We start from the raw sequence: 23,144 nt of genomic DNA, 5'->3' as shown, positions 1-23,144 counted from the left end.
TACGGCCCCAGTGGCAGCCATCACCACGTACCACCAGTGCCATGAGAAGGCCGGCGGAGATGAGAGGCCTGCACGGGGGAGGCGGGACACTTCATTACACTTAATAAACAAACAGTATGTACAAATGTGGCCTCAGTAAAGCAACGTGTGGACGAAAATCATCATTTGTCGATATCTTGCAAAATTACAAATGATGTCGAAATGATACAGTATGTAAATACCTCGCGCCAGTAAGGCTTAACCGCATTAAAGCTACTGTGTGTAAAAAAACGGACTCCTGTATGCACACACTGACTGAATACAAAATAAAGATACATGTAAAATGTTAAAAAAAAAAGTCAACATTTAATAATTATATTCAATTTTATTATATCGTACAATTATTATGATAATATAATAAAATTACTAACAGTAAAATGCATACAGTAATCCCTCGTTTATCGCGGTTAATGGGACCAAAACCACCCGCAATAAACGAAAACCGCGAAGTAGCGACCCCCCCATATAGGTACATGTACATAATATTTATAAGACCCTACTGTATGCACACGCTGACTGAATACAAAATAAAGATACATGTAAAATGTTTAAAAAAAGTCAACATTTAAAAAAATTATTCAATTTTATGATATCATACAATCATTATGATGATAAAATAAAATTACTGAATGAACAACAAAATACAGTAAACATATTTAAAAAAACTTTTTTTTTTTCAAGTCTGCAAACAGTCCGCCAGAAGCTGCGAAAGTCAGCAAAACAACAGCGAGTCACATAGAGCAACATATACAGTACTGTACTACATGTATATGAAAAAATATATATATATATATATTTTTAATGAATATGTTTGAAAAAAATCCGCAATGCACTGAAGCCGCGACAAAACGAACCGCGAAATAGTGAGGGATCACTGTATTCATGTTTTTAGTTTAGTTTTTGGTTCACAATAAAGAGAGAAAAAATGTATATTAAAAATTGTGAAAATAAACCACTTGTGGGGGAGGCCGTGACGTTTTATGCAACTCGTTATAAAATTACCATGAAATCATAGTTAGCATCGCTTTTGATTCTATATTTGTATAGTGTGACATGTTTACAATCTTCGACACTATGTAGGTTAAATGGATCTCTGAGTTAATGGTAGGACTAGATCTTTTTGCACTTTCATTTGTACCACTTTCGATCGGGTCAAAAGTTGATCTTATTCATGATGTAACCTCTTGTCGGTTGGTTTTTAATTTGCTTCTTTATTTTGTATTGTATTCAGTTTGATCCCCCGCATGTTTGAAATCAAGACAATCAATCAACCAAACCTATACGGACACGTCTTGATCTCTCACTCCACCGCTTTGTCTCGTCTGTCTGGCCCCATTACACTCAACAAACAGAGATGGCCAGCGCTTTAAATATTTATGAAGCCGTGTTCTGGTTCACACCAGCGCAACCTCGCCTTGCTTTTCTTCTCGTCTTCTCCCTCCCGTTTTTTTCCCCAGAGAGGAAGAAAGAAGGAAGGAAGAAAGGAAGGGAAGGGAGTCTTCCGCCGTGTGATGTGTCGTCACTCACCTCGGAATTCTATGAATGAGGGGGAAAAAAAAGAAGAAGAAACAGGGGCTTTACTAACAGGGCTAACTTTATTTCCGCAACGCTGCTTGTACCGTATCATTTAAAAGTCGCTCATTGCATTTGCAGAGTAAAAGTCACATTCAAAGAAGGGGTTCAAAGTAGTTTCAAACTACAGTTAGGGTTTTAAATTAGGGTTTCAAACTACGGTCAGGGTTTCAAAGTAGGGTTTCAAATTAGGTTTAGGGCTTCCAATTAGGGTTCTGATTATGGTTTGGGTTTCAAAGTAGAGTTTTATACGAGGGTTAGGGCTTCAAATTAGGACTTCAAACTATGGTTTGGGTTTCAAAGTAGAGTTCTCAAACAAGGGTTAGGGCTTCAAAGTAGGGTTTCAAAGATTAGGTTTAAGGTTTCCAATTAGGGTTTCAAACTAGGGTTAGAATTTCAAAGTAGAGTTTTAAACTAGGCTTAGGTTTCCAATTAGGGTTTCAAATTCGGGTTAGGATTTCCAATGATGGCTTTAAATTTGGGTTAAAGTTTCTAAGGTGCATTTCAATCTAGGGGTAGGGTTTCAAGGTAGAGTTTCAAATTGGGTTCAGGGTTTCCAATTAGGGTTTCAAACTAGGTTTAGGGTTTCCAATTAGGGTTTCAAACTACGGTTAGGGTTTCCAATTACAGTTTTAAACTACGCTTAGAGATTCAAAATCAGGTTTCATTAGGGTTAAGGTGTCCGATTAGGGTTTCAATGTAGGGTTAGGGTTTCCAGTAGGACTGCAGCTATCGAATATTTTTGTCTTCGGACACCCTACTATAATTTCTAATCGAATATTTGAATTTTTTTAAAAAGGCAGCTATTTCTTTTTTGTTGGTTAAAGAAACATTAGACAAAAAAACCACATTTCCACTCAATAATAAACGGCCAACTGGTTTTCATTTTTAGATACTCAACGATTTCTCGTTCAATTTCAACTGTTCTCCTTGAGACACATTACTGAGAATTTAGATCTCTCCCCATAAATGTTGGTCTTTGAGACAAAGAGACGTCAGAGGCACAGCAGCAATTTTGCCGGCTAAAACGACGCACTTGAGTCCACCTGGTGCTCAGTCAGGAAAGACACTTGTGTCAGGCTGTCAGCATCAAAGTGCGCAGAGTCATTTAAGTCTAAGGAAGTTTGAGTTTGTTTTAACCTGAAGCAGTGCGCAGAAATCTGACCTCAATGAGGCATCGATACTTCAACATGAATGCAACAGTATGTATAGAGTGTGATATTTTGTGTTTTATTTCTCACCAGGAGAGACGAGCGTCAGAGTCTGCGTGGGGCTCCAGGGTCCTCGCCCTGCTCCCGTGTATGCGCACACCTTGAAGGTCACGTTGCTGAGCGGGAGAGACAGGTTGATTGACAGCTCCGTGTCCAAGCCGGCATCCATGACAAGCTGTCATAGGGAGATAAGTCATGGTCCATTTTTTTTTTGGGGGGGGGGGGGGGGTTGTAACATATGAGAGTAAGTGTTCCTGAGAGAATGTGTGTGTCTCGGGTGGAAAAAGAGAACAATAGTGTGTCTGTGCGCGTTTGTGTGCGTAAGTGTATCTTGGGCTCACTCTCAGGAAGAGTGTGCCAAAATGAGTGCAAGAAAAAAAGTATTTGTAAGAGACAGAGAGTACCGTCTTGGACGGTGTTTTTTGCATTGAAATAAGACTGAAAAAGTGGGGGTCGTCTTATATTCGGGGTCTAGACATTATACCCATTCACGACGCTACATGGCGCCAGATATCATTGAAGCGAATGCTGAACTTGACTCCCCAGGCCAAAGTGAACCCCTGTCACGAAGAATAAAAATAAAAATAGCTGTAGCACGAAGAAGAAAAATAAAAAATAGCAGTAAGAAAGAAAAGAGAAGAAAATAATAGAAGAGATAACAGAAAATGGAGAAACGTAGCGACAATCTGGAGAAAAGTGGGTCGAAGATCGGCCAGGTTAACCGGCAGCTGAGAAGTTATGATGTAATTTACATTTCAAAAACCAGAAGCCATTCATTTACGAATGTGATTGCACTTTAGTTTACATATTTAAATGTTCAGATATTAAAATTTGAATGAGGCAAAATACCATGCTTTTTCTCTCAAATATATTGTTATAATCATTTGTTCCAGATGTACTGTAATTATTTTCTTTATAAAAATTAATTTGGTGTTCAAAAAGTATTTTTTCAAAGTCGAGTCTTGAAAAAGAGGGGGTTGTCTTATAATCAGGGCCGTCTTATCTTCGGGCCAATATGGTATGTGTGCGTTAAAAGTCACAAAGAGACTGTGAGAGAGTAACTAATTGTCAAAGTGTGTGTGTGTGAGAGATAGAGAGAGAGAGAGAGAGAGAGAGAGAGAGAGAGAGAGAGAGAGAGAGAGAGAGAATGAAAGTGGCATGGTGAGGATGTGAAACGTTTTGTGTGAGAGACAGCGTGAGTTATCAAAGAATGTACTGCATGGTGCAAGAGAAAAAAAAACATGGGCCTAAGACAGTGACTATATTTGCGTGAGAGAGAAAGTATCTCTCTCTTTCGCTCTCTCACTCTCTTGGTGTGTGCGAGAGAAATGCGTGTGAGATTTGGTATGCGTGAGCGGACCTGCTTGTCGTCGGGCGCGCTCAGCTCCACCAAGTATCCACGCAGGTCTCCGTTGAGCTTCCCCGCCGGCTCCTCCCACGCCAGCAGCACTCGGCTGCCGTTGCTCAGCGCCGTCACGTTGCCCGGCGCCTCCTCGGGCACTGAAACACACGAAACGCACGGGCACATCAAGTGGTCGTTGCACTCCACACAAGTGGGACACGCCATTGCACAACGACAACGCAAGGGACAGAAATCCACATTTGCAGTCCTCCTGTGCGTGTGCGTGTGTTATTGAATGAGGCAGTCTGGGAAACAAGGTCCAGGCAGAACGTGATGGTAATCAGGAAGTGTTTGCCATTTGATTGTTTCCACATGCGCTCGCCTCTGGCACGGCAGCCAAAACAAATGAAGCGCCCCTCCCTCGCTGCCTCCCTCCGCCCTCCCCCCTCGTCTCCTCCATCCCTGTACCGCTCCCCCTCCCAACTTTTCTTCTCCCCTTTCCATCTCTCTGAGGCCGAGCCTCTTTTCTTTTATGCGAGGGACGTTCAAGCGCACAAAGACGTTCATTGTTGCGAAAAACAAGTTTGCAAAGGGAACAAGAACGTTTTTTTTTTCCTGCTAACTCAGAGGGTGTCATGTTTCCCCCATCACTGCTCACGGAATCGTTTCCAGCACAGATGCGGTCAGCTGCGTATCCCCTCGGCGCGATTGCAACACACACGTGCGACTACCGTGGAACACGCTAAAGACGGCGCTGTTGCGTGACTTTTGAGCGCGTCTGTTTCCCGTCTTGGAAAAAGGTCACGGCGAGGCCAAAAAGCTGAGAGACTCCGAAAATAAATCGTGCGCTCCCACGGCCTGTCCAACGTCCTCGTCAACTTCACAACTTGGAAGGAGCTCCACCTGGGATCGTTTGGATTTTCAGCCCAGAGGCGTAACCGCGGCAACAAGTGTTGCCAGAAAACGTCAACATTAGTTGTGTCGCGCTTTAGGTAGCGTGTAACATGAGTACAAACGCGATATCCTGCTCGGATGAAAACGATTGACAAACATGACACCTTCCGCCAAAGGGCTCTCAAAACTTTTGTTGCAAGAAGTTGAAAAACAACAACCACCAAAAAAAAAAAAAACATGGTCATGTTACGATAAAAATTGCCTATTTTTAAAGAAAATCCTACATGAGGAATCCCGTTTAAAGGTGACTTGGGGATGAAAATAGCTGCTTCCATCCCCCCCCCCCTTTTCACCCACCAATTGCTATTCTCTCCTTTGGGTGGTGGTGAGCTGTAATGGGAAAATAGTAAAGGTTCCTCAAAGTCCTCCCACCTCCCCTTCCCCCATCTTCCACCCACAAGCCTCTTTTCTCTCTCTCTCTCTCTCTCTCTCTCTCGACTGTTTTCCCACAGTGCCTTGCTCCATGTGAGCTCATGTGAGGTCAAAGCCAAAAATGGGGGAAACGAAACACGAAGCTCGAGAGACACGGAGAGAAAGACAGCGGCGGCGCTCGAGAGAGGCTGGATTGTTTTCCTCAAATTCCTTGGTGGTACCGTTGGTGGCGTCTGAAGATGGCCAGTCAACTCAACAAGTGGTTAGCACATAAATAGCAGAGCGCAGGAGGAAAAGGCTTGCTTTCGAAAAGGGGGACAGTCAAGAACATTGTCGGCCAATGAGAAACATATGCGGCAAAGACGCGGAGACTTTGGGGGGGAAATTTTGACCTGATTATTTCGCGGCAAAAGTAGTGGGACACACCTTTTAATCCATCAATGAAATACATTTGTGGCCCTGCCACTAAATTGTTCATGTCATTAACAGCTTGTGGAGGATTACTGTACATGCCACAAGCAATTTGGGATTTGATATTAATTCAGTGAGCGCTCTTGCTCTGACAGAAAAAAAACAATCGGAACGTTCGGAGACGCGTTGTGGTAAAACAAGTCAAGCGTCCTGTTCCTGTTGTCCACCTTTGTCACTTATTGGACATGCGACCTATTATTTTGGGCCATATTTCTTATTTCATGTGGTCTATCGTGTGTATGTGTCCATATCTGTCACTTCCTGTGCTTTTTGTTGAAATTGCGTCCCATTATCTTTGTTCGTATTTGTCCATTTCTGTCGTTTTAGCGGACACTATTCCGATGACTTTTGTCCATATTTGATACTTCGAGTGGTTTCAGCAGAAATGCGTCACATTATTTTAATCTGGATTTGTTCACGTGTCCCAATACTTTTGTCTATTTTTCACTTTCTGTAAATTTAATGGGGAGGTACCGCATTAGCGTATGCATCACTTCCTGTAGCTCGTGCCATGTATCCCGCTACTTTGATCCACATGTTTCTCTTCCTGCAGTTTTCAGTGGACACGCATCCCGTGATCTATGTGTCCCAGTTCTCTTGTCTATATTTTCCACTTCCTGTAAGACATGCGTCCTGGTACTTTTGACTTGAGTTGTTCCTCCCCGTCGTTTAAGCAGACATGTTTCACATGACTTTTATTTTCCATTATATTCACTTTCTGTCACTTTGGTGTCACTTCCTGTATTTTTAAAGGATACGTGTCCCTTCCACATTTGTAAACCTTGAGTCGTCTTAACACGTCACAGCCCTTCAGTCTATAATTTGCTTCGGAGTACACGCCCCGGTGCTTTTGTCCATAGTTTGTTTTAGTGTCCCATACGTCTCTTCCTGTAGTTTTAGTGGACACGTATCCCCGTAATTTGTTGTTGTTGTTTTTTTTAAACTTGATTTCGTTTTAGCGGACACATGCCCCAAATCTTCTGTAAAAACATTGTGTGTCTGCCAATGAGAACCAAATGTAAATTTGACAAAGACGTAAAGGTCGAGGGGCTTTTGAAATATGGCGGCGCTAGAACGAGATAACCTCCTGTCATGGCTTTCTGTGACCCTCCTGAGAAATTGAACAAACGCAGTGCTTGCGCTTTTTTGTAATTTTCTGTGAAAAGGAACAAAAAGCCTGATTGCTGAAGAAGTGAAACTGGACAGATTTTTTTGGAGCACAAACATCACAATTGCATGCTGTAGGCAGCATCGCTTCTCCTTTCTTTTTCTGAGGTCATGGAAAGCAACGATCAGCTGTCCCTTGCCTCCTTCACTCGTCCCGCCTCTATTTCCGCTTGCAATGCATGCTGGGAGCTGGCATGGAAACTAGCACCTCACTTTGAATGCAAACACGAGGTCAAAGTCGATGGTTATCACGGCTAGGAACGTTTCTGTGACCACTATCCTTCTTTCCGAAATGCCACACTGGCCCTAAACACACCGTGTTGTGTTCGAGGACCTTGGCACAGAAACATTGTAACTCACTCTCACTACCCTCAGTGGAATTAGTAGCCATCCATCTCTGTCTTCCATAGCTCCTGTCCTGTGCAGGGTTGCGGAATGCCGTGGCCTATCCCTGGCTGATGTCCCCGCAAAAGGAAACACACACACACCGTCACTGATTGGGAAATTACTTTTGTCCACATAATGTCTTAAAACCCATGTGCTGCAGTTGATGTAAATAAGTTTATATAACGCAACATACAATTTTACAAAAATTGTAAAAGTATTATTCCTGAATATTGATTTTACTTTCAACCACTCGACATGTTCAGTGGCATCAATGCTATACATACACATATAGTTCTTATTTTTTTCTTTGTATTTTTGCCCTCTATGGACAATAAAAGCGGTATTGTGCTATGACCAAAACATAAATATAAATCTATATAAATAAAACATGAATTGGAATATTTCATATCACACAATTTTTATGCTTTGTCTTTGATTTAAAGATGACAATACGCAAAAATCTACAAAAATTGTAGAAATTGTAACACATGGGTTACTGCACCTCAAATTACTTTTTTTCATATTTGTTCCTTCCTGTAGTTTTAATAGACGTATCTCCCGTGACTTTTATCAAGAAAAAATTATCAGTACAGTGGGACCTGGAAAATATGGGAAGTCGAGACGCGTTTTCCATGTAAAGCAAGTGGAAACGATGAGAGAGACAGAATTATCCAAGTGGAGACTGAGGGCAAGCAGAACAAAAACCCCAGAGCACTGCCCAGCCAAGTGGAGACTGTGGAGTAGGGTAAGCCCTGGTTAGCCAACTCACCTCCTTCCGCCGTGCGCATCTCCACCCAGGATGTCCAGCGCGATGGCCCCTGACTGCTGTGACACGCCACCCTGGCGGCGTAGCGTCTGTGGGGCTCCAAGTCCTCGGCCTGGTACTCGGGCGCGGGGACGTTCACATTCTGGTTGCAAATCATGTCATCCGAACCTCCGGGGAACGACTCGTCCACATGTTTGACCTGCGAAAGTCCAAAAGGGAAGCCCATTTTACTCGACCGGGTTCAGTTATGCTTCTTTTGAAGCTATTTCAAAGCAAGAACACGATTAGTTTTTCAGACAACTCAGATCACAACGGCACATTGCAAAATACCTACACCTAAAATAAAATGTGCTTACTTTGTCGACTAGCCACTAGCCAAAAAGATCACGTTTCCCTTTTAGGGCATGAGTTCTTTGACTTTTGAAACTGGACACATTGGAGTGTATGTGTGTGCCTGATGCTGATTGGAGGACCATTTTTGTTTTGTTTTGTTTTGGGGGGTGTTTTTATGTGCCTGTGTGGGGACGCAGGCAAACATCCTGAGTGCTGCCTCGGCACAATCTCTGCGACGCTCGCTGTCCTTGCTGTGGTCCGCTTGGGCCACTCTGACCACATGCAACTTCCCCGCTGTGGCTTTGGAGTGCACAAGTGCTGGAAGTCATCATTATACAGCATGCTTGTCGTCTGTGTGTGTGTGTGTGTGTGTGTGTGTGTGTGTGTGTGTGTGTGTGTGTGTGTGTGTGTGTGTGTGTGCGCGCGTGTGTGCAGGTGTTTGAACTTTCAAGCGATCGCTGCACTCACTCACGTTTGCACAATGTAGTGTGAGTTTGGGGGCGTGTCCCCCCCCCCTCCCCTCCCCGGCCTAAGCCTCATGTGTATCATTCCTGACCCCGTGAGTCACATCCAGGCTGCAAACTGGCGTTTAATCTCGTTGAGTCACAGCACATTCCCCCTCGTTCGGCCCACACATCATTCCTGTTGCCTTTTCCTGTTTTTAAAAGTTTTTTTAGTCATTTGGCGCCCCAGACATGACTTGGGAAAAGTGTTTTGTGCTGGACAGTTGGGTGACAAAATGGCATGCACTTCCTCTTGAAACGGTTTGGTAGATGTCGAGGTCGTTGGGTATTACAGTTTCGAGCGAAGGTGAGCTTGCTTGCCCTGATGTCCAAATTGTGCATGAGAATGGATTTAAAGCTCCAGATTAATATTTTGTGCACGTTTTACCTATTTCATGGCCACAAATATACAATCGTAGAAGCCATGCAATCATCTTTCCCCATTGAAATGAATGCAAACGCCATCAATCTGTTCTAGCATCGTCCTCCAAAAACGTTCCTGATCAAGAAAATAGCAGTTCTGAAAAGAGAGTAATAACAATTAAATAGAATGTGAAAGAGTTCTTTCTGCACAGTTTGTACGTCATGATTTTATGCTTCAATTCTGTTGCGTTCAGAATTTGCGTCAGTTATACGCAGATTTTCATGATTTGCATGCCGGCCTGCTCCCTATCCCACGCAAATAGCTCGGCTTCGCTTTAATCAAAACAAAAGCAGCAAGCCAAATGTAAAATTACTCCAAAGTATGTTGCATTGTTTAACTCCAAACGAATAAGCACAAGTCACCCCAAAAGTTAGTTATGGAAATGTGATTGCGTAAATGTTATATTTCACAACTCACCACTGAGAATGGTACAACAACATTACAGCCACAATTCAAAAAATAATCATACATTTGTTCCCATGTCATGTTTTTATTTGCCATATTCGACTTTTTATTCTGAGCCTTCTACAACAAAGCCGGAACATTTTTTTTGCCCCATTCTGCTGCGCCTGGCCCCTCACGAGAGGTAAGAGGAGCAGTTTTATTAGAACCAGACGTTTTGGGGTGGCGCCGCTAGCCGTAATGGCCACCAAGAGAGAGGCCCCGTTGCGTCACATTAGTTGAAGGAGGCCCACTTTCCCAGAGCGAAACCCGAGCCCGTTATTCAGTGGGACAAAGCTGTGCGGGGCTTGGGATGGTGTGTGGGGTTTGTCTTCATTTTTCTGAAGAACTAATACACTCTCTTGGAAAACTCACCTGTATGGTGCAGCGGATGACCGGGTAATCGCCGCCGAAGCCAGGTTGCCATGACAACCGCAGACTGGTGGGCGTGATGTTAACGGCTCTCAGGTGGTGAGGTGCGGACGGCAGCACTGATAAAGAAACAGGCTATTGATTGAAAAACCTTCACGTTTTAAGCAAGTCACGAGAAAAATCAAGCAAATCAAGTCGAGTATTTTAATACATTTTAGCCAAGCAAGCCCAAAGCAAGAATCGAGTCAGGTCATGTGACTTGTAGACCCAGTCTCTGCCCCTTACCGGTAACAGTGCCGGAACCAGAAGCGGCCACGCCCTTGCGGTTCTGGGCCTCACAGGAGAAACTGCTGGTCCGGTTTAAACCTGAACGGGGAGAAAAAAATGGGCATGAGAAGGGGAAATTTTTGGTGGTGCGACTCTTCAAAATGTGAGTGAGGTGCAGTTTGAGCTGATGCGGGACAAAAAAAAGCCAGTGAAGAGAGTTGTGGTTTCCGTGGCAACGTGAGTCAGCAGATGACTGGGCAGAGCGAGTCGACACAAATTTTCCATCCATTCATTTTCTCGAGCACTGGTCCTCAATTCTTTCAAACAGCTCTTTGGATCGTGCAGCCTTATGTTTGGTGAATATAAATACTGGTGTGCAGGTTTTAAAATCCAATTTTGTATGCAAGTTTTATGGCCTTAACATTGCAGTTATGGTTTGTTTGTTTTTTTTATTTGGTATTTACAAAATTGTTCTTGGGTTCATGTAACCCACTGCGTTTGACTTCCAAAATTGCCGGGTCAGTAATCTTAAAATACATTTGCCGCAACTGACGCCATCACTCAACAAGCAGAGTGGCTAACAGGTTAGCCAGCCAACTCTAGAGTCTTGCTCAGTGACTTCCACATACCTCTGCAGGCACAGATACATTCAAAGTCACAGACACGACAGTGTCGCACAGGAGGATTGCAACCCCAAAATGACAGTACTGTACTACTACTTAATCTCACATGCATATATTTTAGTATTGTATGCCTGAAGCTTTATATTGGTCTGGAAAGTACAACACATCCTAAAAATATACAACAAATGCACAAGGACCACACCACCAGAAGACTCAGCTCTTTTAAGAACTGTCCCAAATGCAGCACTTTGGTGACAATTTGTTCAGTGACGAGTAACCACACAGCTTTGCCTTATCCAGAGGGCCAACGAGTGTCTCACCTCCTGACATCGGCGTAGTCACACACTTCAGACATTCCAAAACATTCACATCATGTGACCTCGCAGTGTTGTCAAATGTTCTCAAGTGGTGCCAGTCAGACACACACACACACACACACACACACACACACACACACACACACACACACACACCCCGGCATGCGTGCACACACACACTGCCACCAGTGTGTCATTCATGGCAAGCTGGATGCACCAAAGCCTCCATTGTAAGCTGGGCGGAAAAAAAGAACGCAGACTTCCTCCCTTCGCTTTGGGATGTTCAAGGCAAACTGTGTGTGTGTGTGTGCTCGTGCGCATCTGTGTAGAGGGACTTTCATCTGGAGATTGCGCAACTTGCCCTCATGTGCCGCACGCAGGCCCACGCTGGCACGTGCATGTTGACTAGCATCTGCTTTTTCAGTGGAGCAGCTTTCCTATGCGCTGGACAACATCGAACACGTGATTCACACTCCTGTCTAACGTTCGAGAGGTTTATTGCGTAGCGACATGCGGGACATACTTAAGCTTGAGTTTAGTGGGAGCTAAAGTCCACCAAGATAAAAACGTAACCTAGTAGCAGGACTTCATCCGGTGAGATCCAACACAGCAGCAGTGTGCCGGCCCTGTCCAACTTACGGCTTTTTTTTTAATATTCTGAATTTGGTACTAGTGATAGGTGGTACCATGGAAGGCAAAGTGGCAAGTGCGACTAGCAAACTTAGTACCTGTGAATCTGTTGGTATTGGTATTGGTAAAATTAGTACCTGTGAGGGTGGTACTAGTGAGAGTGGGCCGTACTGTTTGAGGCTGGTACCAGTTTGGTACAAGTTGTTGGTACCTGTTTGGTGGTACTGTTAAGATAGCTACCCGTGAGGTTGCTACTGTTGGTGCTTCAATGGTGTTCTGTTTTGGGGTGTCACAAATAAGATTAGAACCTGCAAATAAGACCGGGAGGTAGGGTGTACTCGTATGATTGGTATCAATGAGACTGGTACTTGTGAGATGGTACTAGAGGGACTGAGGGTTTTATGGTACTGGTAAGGTTGTTACCCTTGAGGTTGGTAATGTTGGTGTTACATTTTTGGGTGGTACAAGAGTTTTGTTTTGTTTTTTTAAGTAAGGCAAAGTGTTGGGGGTGGTGGTAAGACTCGTATGGCTGGTACTGTTGGCATTCAATTTGGGGTTGAACCAGTTAAATTGTTCCCGGTAGTGCTGGGTATCAGTGGGGTCAGTATTGAATGGTAGTACCAGTTAGGTTGGTATGAGTTGAATCCGGCTGAGGGCTGTTTCTAAAATTGTGGTCTATCCATTCATTTTCTTTAAGCATTTATCCTCATTACGATCATGGCTGAGATGTATTTTATGCAGGTGACTGGTGGCAAAAACCCCAGAGACTGGCACATAAAGCAAACACCCATTCACATTTTGGTGTTTGGGCACGGAACACCTGGAAGCAGGAAGAGTCGGGATTCAAACCCCCATCCTCTGAACTGTGAGGCAGACTCATAATACGGCTCCTCCACTTGAGAGCTAAAATATGACAAACATGCAGAGCATGACTAAACTCGAATGGCATTCGAGTTGACCTTTGCCAAGGCTGAGGAGTCCCTCCTGAATTCATGTCCAATCCCTGCATGCAGTATGCCCAAATTTGGTAATGCCAGAAGATCTGGTTTCCAACGACATCATGGGTTCCTTCGTTGGTCCGAGCCAGAAGTCTGTGCAGGTGTACCTATACTTTGTTCTCAGCTTCTCAGAGTTTCCCCCATGTTCTCTCCGTGCCTGCTGGAGGACGATTTGTGAGCTTTGGAGCAGCTGTCCATTCCACGGAGGTGAGTGTCAATTCCTGGTCAGCACTCATCCGAACTGTTCCGATGAGTCAAACCAGATCCTGGCACCTCACCGGCTGCCCCCAAATCCGCTCCTGCGTGACTCAGCCCGCTCCATCTCACAGAGTCTTCAGCCTAGCTATTTGTGTTCTCCCCTGAAGCACCCCTCGGCCCTAAGCTGGCCCCCGCTTTCTTCATCTCCCTCCCCCCTCATGCCCGAGCTGGCAACCACGCGACCACAAGGCCGTCCTCGGCCTGATAGCCTCTGGCTTCTCCTCGCTGATTATCTCCTCGTTGTCTTTGAGCCAAGATGTGTTGGGAGGCTTGAAGAATGCTACAATCTGCTTCACTTCATTCAATTTGAGTGGATTCCAGTCCAACAATGACTGCTGTTTTTTTTTTCCAGTTTCAAAATATCCGAAGTTCGGATCCTAAATTTAATTCATTTGTAGAAACAGCTCATTGTGGGTTGGCTTTTGCCCCTTGAGGGGTTGATACCAGTACCGGTAAAGGGACAGGTGGCACCAGTGAAGGAGGTGTATATTGTATGAGGTCGGTGTGTGTGAGTCGGTGGTGTGTTTTTTTTTTCATATGGTACTAGTGAAGTTGGTACCTAGAGGTCTGATCCCCGGTAATAAACTGTATTGTGTGGTAAGACTGAGATGGGTGCCGGTGAGGCTGGTACTGGTACCAGTGAGACTATTACTGTTGGGTGGTAGTGGTAGGAGTGATACCAGTAAGATTGGTACCAGTGAGGAGGTGTGCTGGGTGGTACTGGCATGGTTGGGACCTGTGATGTTGAGCGTAGAGGGCGACAGGGCCACCGGGTCGTCCACAGTGTTAAGAGGAGCGCCGTCCCGAAGCCAGATGACTCGGACGGGTTCCGGCGGTCCGTGTGCCACGCAGTGCAGGCTCAGCGGCACATTGGCCACCACGGACATGTGCTGCGGCTCGGTGGAGAAGTGAGGAAGGCCTGGGGAAGAAAGCAGCCGCGTCAGAATTGACTTGATGATGGTCCGGTTTTCTAGAGCGTCCTTAGTGGACTCACCTTCCAGCAGGATGCTTCCCTTGGTGGACAAAATCCGCTCGCTTCCCAAATCGACTGCGCACTGATAGTTTCCCATGTCTGAAAGTTGGACGCTTTTAATCCTGTTGAGCGGAAGATTTGATGAATTGATTGATCATTTTAAACCTGCAGTCGTGTTATATCATTAGTAGTTTTTACAGTACAGTGATACCTTGAAATACAAATTTGAATGAGAAAAATGGCACTGTATAATACCGTACATCGGGACGGCTCAATACGATCGCGATTGACCGGTAGCCCGTGGACTGGTGTCTGTGTGCGTGTTATTAATATGATATATTTTGTGTGAGTGCACACTGCACCCTTAGCATCCTTTCACTTTCACTTTCATCAAGAAAGTATTAAAAAAAATAAAAGAAAACAAAAAAAGCAGGTCGCCTTTAGCCGACGGTGGCGCAGAATATTTGCCAGAGTTCTGCCATTTTATTCGCTGTTGTTCCCACAGAGCGGAGAGACTATGCCTGTCAGCCATTTTGTTTTTATTAGCGCATCTGTGCCGTTTCACATTAAATGTTAGCATAAAAGTTAGTGGGCTTTGGTTCGATAAAATAACATCGTTTGGTTGAACATGGTGGTGTTAAAATATCAAATTTAAATCTTTTTTTTTGTTTTATGTGTCAGCTTTACTGTAAATTCCAACAGAAAGTGACAAACAGCTTGAAGCAAGCACACCGTGCGTCTTATTAGGAGTGTGAGAATAGACGCTAAGGGATACTTGAAAAGGTGTGTTCTCATTCCGTTTCAATTATCGGTAGTTTTAAGCAGATGAAAAGGAAGAAGTGAAACTAACCTTTCCCATGACCAAAGATATATCATCCCATATTCTGTATGCAGCATATTTTTTATGTATTCTTTGAAACGGGTTTGCATTTTTGTGCCTTGGCTTGAATCTGTCACTCATTCTGTTCCGGTTTCACACCACTGTCGCCAACCTGTTAAAAATTCCAATGTTGTATTGGCGCATCAAATGTTCATTTCCTCCTCCCTATTTTGAAACTTTAGAATTTATTCTGGTTGTTTTTTTTTTTTTGTTTGTTTTATGCCTTGTGTATGAGTCGTCATCTGATCCAATCTGTGAAATTGACTTTGTTTGATTTTGAATCCAGGAAATTAACAAGACAGTCTTCTTTTCTTCTTTCCAAATGGGTCGTTTTGCTAATTTGTCAAGAGTGATTAAGGACAAATTAGCCACAATGCCTCAACACGAAATTTTAATATATTGCCAAAAATCAGTGCTTAAAGTAGAGAGAGAAAAGACACATCCCAATGGTGTCCCAGTTCCGTCACTGAGGTTTAAAAAAAAAAAAAAAAAATCACAAAGGAGCCAAGCCACAGGAGACAAAACTTCATCTTCTTTCATTTCAGTTGTTCTGAACAAGATGTCCGGTGACGCCGCCTACCTGAGGGTGCTGTGTACAATCCAGCGGCCCGTGCCGAAGACCGGCATTTGGTAGTCGTCGTATTCGGCGAAGGGAAGCGGCTCGCCATCCTTCAGCCAGGACACGTTGGGCGGAATCTCGTCATCGGCGACCGTGGCCAACAATGAGCACTCCAGCCTCACCGGTTTGCCCGCGGACGAGAGGACGGTGGCCAGTGGTTTCTCGAACGCCAAATCTGTTATTGGGAAGAATAAGGTACTGCGTTTTGAAATAATGACAAATCAGTCGAATTTACTTGAGTTCAGCGGCAACTCGGTTAAGTACGGGTGTTCGACTCATTTGTCTCATGGGCCACATCCTGGTTACAGTTTGCCACAGAGGGCCATTATGACTGAAAACCATGTACAGTCATTATATAATCACCACATCTATTGTTCCCTACATACACTAGCCCAGTGGTTCGTAACCTGTGTTCGATCGAACGCCAGGGGTTCGGTGAATCGGTTTCAGGGGTTCGACGGAGCCTCTGCCGTGGAGGTGAAGACACAAGCCGACTCAACATGTCAATTAGTTATGTCACGCCCGCTTGGCCATCGCTGACTGCAGATGATCACATGACATTGCTTGTCCAATCAGTGCTGTGGGAAATTTAGTTCGCTCGATAGTCAACGTGTGAATGTCGTGATAGTATGTCGTACAATTAAAAAAAAAAAAAAGTATACTGATCTCTTGAAATTTTATTTACTTTTTACTGGTTTTAATAAATGCGTTTTTTCTTTTATCTTGAATTTGTAAAAATATATATATTTTTTTTTTCACTAAGGGTTCGGTGAATCTGCATATGAACTGGTTGGGTTCGGTACCTCTAAGAAGGTGAAGAACCACTGCACTAGCCCCTGCCTTTGATTGTTATTTAACTCTTTCGGGGAGAGCGGTTACTATGGTGGACAGCATCATGTCATCAAGTTACAGGTTATCGTTATCGGTACACGAAAGGGTTCAAGTCAAATGTCACGTAAGATTGTGACATGCAAACAATTGGATTTGGTGAAAAAAAAAAAAAAGATTGTCACATCTGTTAAATGAATAAACATTGCAATTTCGCTCCAGATTTTCTTTCTGACGACCAACCCCCCCTCCACCCCCCCAAAAAAAATCCCTTCAGCAAGAAACATAAACTAGACACATTTTATTTGCCATAGTGGGTCACATAAAGTTGTATGGTGGCCAAGCTCCGGAAATGCAGAAATGCACTTTCTTTGGGTTGGAATGTGTTCATCAGAGGAGACGTGATTGCAGGATCAGATGTTTTGGGGTGTTCACCACCCGTCCTGGAAAGATAAATTTCATAGTTTTGTACTTTGAACCCAATTTCGATGAAAAAGAAGCTTGACACTTTTGGGGAAAGTGTGTGACTCAACAATCCAATCGATCTGCTAAAAGGTGATATAAACGTTGAGCCACAGCAAAATAGGTTTGGACTTATAAAAGGGACTTTTCTAATTGCTGGTGGAAGACAATTCATTTTGATTCAGCAGGACCTCTACAGACACATTATTAACCATATGTTTGTTTGTTTGTTTTTTCAGGCGTAAACCAGCTGGTCAATCGCACCTTGTCTTGAATAGTAACACATGCACGTGACACAAAAGCTAGTTTCTCTCGTTCCAATTCAAACAGATGATGGTAATGGTGCCGCTGACCACCTGAACTGTACCAACCTCAAACTTTTGCAATTTTGGATGGCTTGAGCACCCCCACCGCCCGCTAAAAAAAAATTAGCTAGAAAAATCTTGGGATATACACAAAATTGGCTCTCCCTTTGATTTATTGGTAGCAACAAATTGAATTTAACCCTTTCATGCACCCTGTAACCTGATAACATGATAAGCCGTCCACGGTAGTAACCGCTGTCCCTGAAAGGGTTCTAGTCAAACGTCCTCGTGGCATGGAAATGTATAAAACCATTGTTCGGTTTATGTTTAGAGAGGATTTTGCTAGGGGAGGGGAAAAAAACCAAACCCTAATGATAAAAGTCAAGAAAAATTGCGATTTCACAACAGATTTCCTGCTAACCCGAAAAGAAGAAATTAATTTAGCAAGAAACATTGGATCACTCAGTGTGAAAGATTATCAGGGGCATGGCAAGCAACTCGCCTAATTGTGCCTGCTCCGGTTGAAAGCAGCCGGAGAACTGATAGATGACGAGCTGACCTTGATATTGGGGACAAAGGCCGCTTGTGGCCGAGTGCAGCTCAGCCGCATGTTCATTTCAGGGCATGTTGGTACTCATGTCTTCAAACACTTGTTTTTAGTGTTGCCACTGAGTTTGTTTCTCAATGTCTTACACAGTGTTCTTTCTTCTTCTTTTTCTTCTTTGAAAAGGCGTTTTATTCATGTTAGTAATTGTGTGTTTCTAAGCGAGTGTCCTTAGTTTGTTGCCAAGCGCGTGAGCAGTGTTCTCAGTGTGTTTTTAAGCATTTTATCAAGTCTTAAATGCTTGGTGTATTACGCGCTTGGGTTTGCCATTAATATTCAAGATGAAAAACTGTTTCCCTCTCGGGCAGCCTGGTTGGCCAGTGGTTAGCGTATCGACCTCGCAGTGCAGAATTCGTGGGTTCGATCCCGGCGCCGGCCTCCCTGTGTGGAGTTTGCATGTTCTCCCCCGGCCTGCGTGGGTTTTCTCCGGGTACTCTGGTTTCCTCCCACATTCCGAAAACATGCATGGCAGGCTGATTGAACACTCCAAATTGTCCAATTGCCCGGCGATTAGTTGGCAACCGGTTCAGGGTGTCCCCCGCCTACTGCCCGAAGACACCTGGGATAGGCTCCAGCGACCCTTGTGAGGATAACGCGGATCGGAAAATGAATGAATGAATGTTTCCCTCTGGTTTTGGCTTTTGAGGCTGCACTTCCAGAATATTGCATTTTATCACAATTAATAAACGATAAAAAGAGGTAGGAGGAGGTTGATACAGACACCCCACTTGGAGCAGAAATTTAAAGTGGAAAAAAAAAGGGAGGTGCTTGTGAATATTTTCATTCATCCAGGTCGTTTCATCCCCATTCTCATTGACACAACCTACTGAATTTATCATCAGTGTTTAGAATTGAGTGTGCAGACAAATGTCTTGAGTTCACTTTCAGACATTAGGAAAATGTGCTTTCTGCCCCAAAAAGCAAGAGGTCTCCGCCCCCTGTCAAAGGTGGGAAATACTCACACACACACACACACACACACACACACACGCACGCCCACACAAACTTTTTAGAGCGCCACAATAAATCTCACATGAGCGACGTATGTGCAGACTTTCTCAAGATGCTCTCCCCCCCCCCCCCCACCACCCCTCCCAACCCCTTACGTGCCCCTTTCGTCTGCTTCACCGCCAACCTTCCACCTCCGACCTCGGGTGACTCCTCCGCCATTCATCTTGCTTGTGTTGAATACCCAGAATTCAACAGTGGGAAAAAATACAAACACAACGTAACAAAAACAAGCTCGGGTTTGAGTTCAACATGCCCACAAGCCAAGCGTGTTACCAAGTGGCTGAATAGGTCGCGTGTTACCAAGTGCGTTACCTCGTGTCTTACCAAGTGGTTACTTACTACATGTTCCAAGTGTTACCAAATCAGTGTCCAAATGATGATTAATGACCTTATGGTGGAAAAAAATTCAACATTGCATGCTGCAATGCATCCTGGGACTCCCACCCCACAACACGCGAACCGCTGACAGTTCGTTTGAAGTGCATGAAGTTGTCAATCCATGATGCAAATTACTACCACTATTGTTAATTTCTTTAAACTACTTTCCATGCAACAGCGGGCGGGGTCTTTCAAAAGGCCACGACTTGTTTGAATCCTTACAAGTAAACAAAAAAAGCTCCAGTTTGGACCATTTAAGTATATTTTAATACTGAAATTATTTGTACCTTGGGGTCAATTGCGGCTTGCGGGCCCTGTAGGGTACATCACAAAGAGTTGTACCTTGGAGAAGAAAAATGAGAGCACCACAGTAGCCTTTTTTTTTTCCTTGACGGTGGTAAAGATTGAATTGACGTGAGTGTTCATCTAAGGCTCAGTGGAGAGCTCTTGTAGAAACGTATCGAGATGAGAATCACAAGCTCAAAAGGCTTTTTGATGAGATGGCGTGCGTGTAAATTCAAATGCTCCATTTCTCCTCCCTTGCATCCCGCCAAACTCCCTCTGGGTCTCACTGTGTGTGTTTCTCTGCCAAGTGGCACACAAGCAAACATGCGCCCACACGGTGCCTTCTTCACCCCTTCCTCCCATTCAGCCTCACCATTCATTCATGACCTCACCCACTCGCCCCCCTCATGCCCTCCCGTTCCTCATCCATCCATCGAGCCATACGTCCGTCACGCTCCGGTCTGACACACAGAAGCCCGCCTGTGACTCACAAGCAGACTCTCCCATCCTCCTCTTAAACTCTGAGGCTCCACATCGGAGCTCTGAGACATGGAGGAAAAATGTGGGAGCTTATTGATTTACAAGCGCCGACAGTCACCTGAGGGCCATGTGAGTTTGACACAGTGGCTCCACACCAGGGAACGCTTGTTCTACCGAGGTTGTCGGCAGCTTAAGGGTAACGAACTTTGCTTCTTTTTTGTTTTGTTTGTTTAATTGTAAAATGATGACAAATTGCATTGAGGCAGACATATAAACTTGGATAAACTTTGCGAATGCGGTGTGTGTAGGAGAGTTTTAGTCTCTACAAGTGTTTACTTTTCCAACTGATTACTCCTAGAACATTTGTAGGAAATCACAAAGTCATCATTTGCGAGCTATTTTTAGAAAAGGCCAGCGAGACATGGCATTTTCCAGTCATTTTCAATGGTTTGGCTATTTTAAGTTTCGGGCACAGTCACGAACAAATCTAACTTGTTTCCAGCTGTAAGGCGGATGTGCTAGCCACTCGTCCACTGTACTAGGTGATATGAAATGTTATTAAATATCAAGAGTTCAAGTCGCTCACTGACGATAAATTTTGGTCATTCCTGCTCTCAGTGGCACCAGTCATTTTTGTTTCACCTGCCGAAGGCTACCAAAAACATTCCCCATGTCAACAGCTTGACAGCAACGTGTGTTACGATTTCCACAACACTTCCTGGGTTTTATTCATTTTGTCTCTGTCATTAATCTTTCCTGTAGACTGTAGCACTAGTTCTCAAGCTTTCGACACCACATACCACCTCAGAAAATGTTCGCTGCACCACCATCATGACTAAAAAAAAAAATTTAAAAAAGCGTTTACTCCTGAAAAGTATATTGAATAACACAATTTGAACAGTAACACTGATCTTAAATACACGAGGGCACAAAACTACTCATTCATTCAGAAATAAAATACTGCATGTTAAAGTTAGATAAAAACTATTGTGTTTAACTTACATCTTAAATGCAATTGTATAGGATTTAAAGGTTTAGTGTTTAATTCAGTGATTCTTTTGCATACCACTAGAGGGGGCCCCGTAACAAGTTGACAAAATGGGTTATGAAACAAATACAGTATGCAGTTGAATAAGCGTGTTTTTGAACTCTGTATATGCAAAAGCTTCAGTCAATACAAATATCTGTAGATATGTTTAGTTTGACATATTTTAGGTCTGAAAATAAGTTTCCATTTAACTCATCTTATTTTTAACTGCTTTCTTATTTTTAACTGCTGTTGTCATAGTTATCAATGAAATATCTATATTTTAAAATGTATCCATTATTGCGTATTTATATTTTATTGAAAATATATTTCGTTTTTAATGAATGTTATGTACTATTTTTTAATTCTTATTTTTAACTGCTGTTGTCATAGTTATCAATGTAATACTGTATCTATATTTCAAATTTTATCCATTGTTGTATATTTATATTTTATTGAAAATATATTTTGTTTTTAATGAATGGTATGCACTATTTTTTAAGCTTTCCTGGGTTTGATACATGAAATCAATTAGATGTATAAAACGCAACAGTACAAACAATAAAATGTCAAGCAAATAACTCAATCCATGACATAAGTGAACAGAAGTACGTAAAAAAAAGAATTAAAGACTATTATGAAGTTCAATATTTGTCTTTAAAGTATGGTTGAAATGTAATTTGTAGATGATTCGTGTCATGCATTTTTATTTCTATTTCAATATTTTTACTTACACATAAGTATTCAACTTTTAAATGCAACCTGCGGTTCTGTTTTTGTTTTAACCGTCAGAGTATAAATATTAGTCATATTATTTACAACTGAAATAGGTCGCTTTTATTTTCTATGTATTTTAAATTTGAATTAATGTTATACATTTTTAAAACTTCCCAGCTTGGGACTCAGCAGCCTATTTTGGATGTGGAGCTCATGATCCAGATGTTTACCTGCCTCACCTCTTCAAATTCATCAACAACTTTCACCTCCTTCTCTGTGCTCCCCCCCCCCCAAAAAAAAACAACAACAACAAAGCGCCTTTCTCTTTACAAACGTCACTCTTGAATCGGAAAGAAAAAAAAAGAAAGGGGAAAAAGCGTGCGCTGTCAATTTTCACAAAATGGCGCGCGGTCCAAACCTCGCAGGCAGACCACCTTCGCTGGACCACCGGCGACCATCAAGACGACCAGCAAGTGCGAGACGAACCTAGTGGAACCGAGCGGTCCCCCCCGAAAAGTGGGCTCCCTTTTCGATTGAGTCATCACCCTCTTTCGTTCCATCATCTTCTCATCATGTCGCACTTTTTCAAGTGGGAGAAAGTCGTCCGCGACTCGAATCAAGTCCACTTGTTGTCTCCACCAAATAAAGCGACTATAAAGTCAACAAAAATCCTCCAAGTCCACTTTCGGTCCACTTTTGGGAACGAGTGGTTGTGTGCGCCGTCCCGTCACAGTCCGCGTACATTCCTCCACTCCCTCCTTCCTCCTTTCCCCTCCTCCTCCTCCACCTCCTTATTTTCCTCCTCCTCTTTTCGAGCAGGACTCAAATTCCACAAGTCAGCTTCTTTGCACCCTCCTCCTCTCGGTCGTCCTCCTCCTTTTTTCTTCAGAGGATGCCCGAGCCCCCGCAGCCTTGCTGATTGTCTGCACGCACACAATCGGCTTTTTAATTGCACAGCGGAGGTTTTGCTGAACTGAACCACCGGGTGGGTTCAACTTGGATTTAGCTCCGCCCACGCGGGGACAAAACTACAAAGCATCGAAGAGCGCGCTTCAAACAATTCACGTCGTGTTCTTTGAATTCATATTAAAAATTAAACAAATATGTTGCCTTGAAAAGAAAGACAGT

At 43.5% G+C, this 23,144-nt stretch overlaps 1 protein-coding gene across 1 annotated transcript in view; it reads right to left on the bottom strand.

Annotated features, from left to right (window-relative positions):
• LOC109510820 (tyrosine-protein kinase receptor UFO-like) overlaps positions 1–22,782 on the bottom strand; it is a 31,496-nt gene extending 8,714 nt beyond the window's left edge. The window contains 11 exon segments of the mRNA XM_019861427.1: positions 1–68; positions 1,567–1,575; positions 2,853–2,997; positions 4,183–4,322; positions 8,285–8,480; positions 10,358–10,473; positions 10,640–10,720; positions 14,184–14,366; positions 14,442–14,542; positions 15,881–16,094; positions 22,435–22,782. Of these exon segments, the coding sequence (XP_019716986.1) occupies positions 1–68; positions 1,567–1,575; positions 2,853–2,997; positions 4,183–4,322; positions 8,285–8,480; positions 10,358–10,473; positions 10,640–10,720; positions 14,184–14,366; positions 14,442–14,542; positions 15,881–16,094; positions 22,435–22,579 (1,398 nt within the window). The 5' untranslated portion in view covers positions 22,580–22,782.
• Between the last annotated feature and the right edge of the window lie 362 nt (positions 22,783–23,144).

Source organism: Hippocampus comes, unplaced genomic scaffold, assembly GCF_001891065.2.
Source record: "Hippocampus comes isolate QL1 unplaced genomic scaffold, H_comes_QL1_v1.1 scaffold122, whole genome shotgun sequence".
NCBI classification, from domain to species: domain Eukaryota; kingdom Metazoa; phylum Chordata; class Actinopteri; order Syngnathiformes; family Syngnathidae; genus Hippocampus; species Hippocampus comes.
The sequence above is the reverse complement of the archived record's forward strand: the minus strand, read 5'-3'. Positions and strand labels throughout refer to the sequence as shown.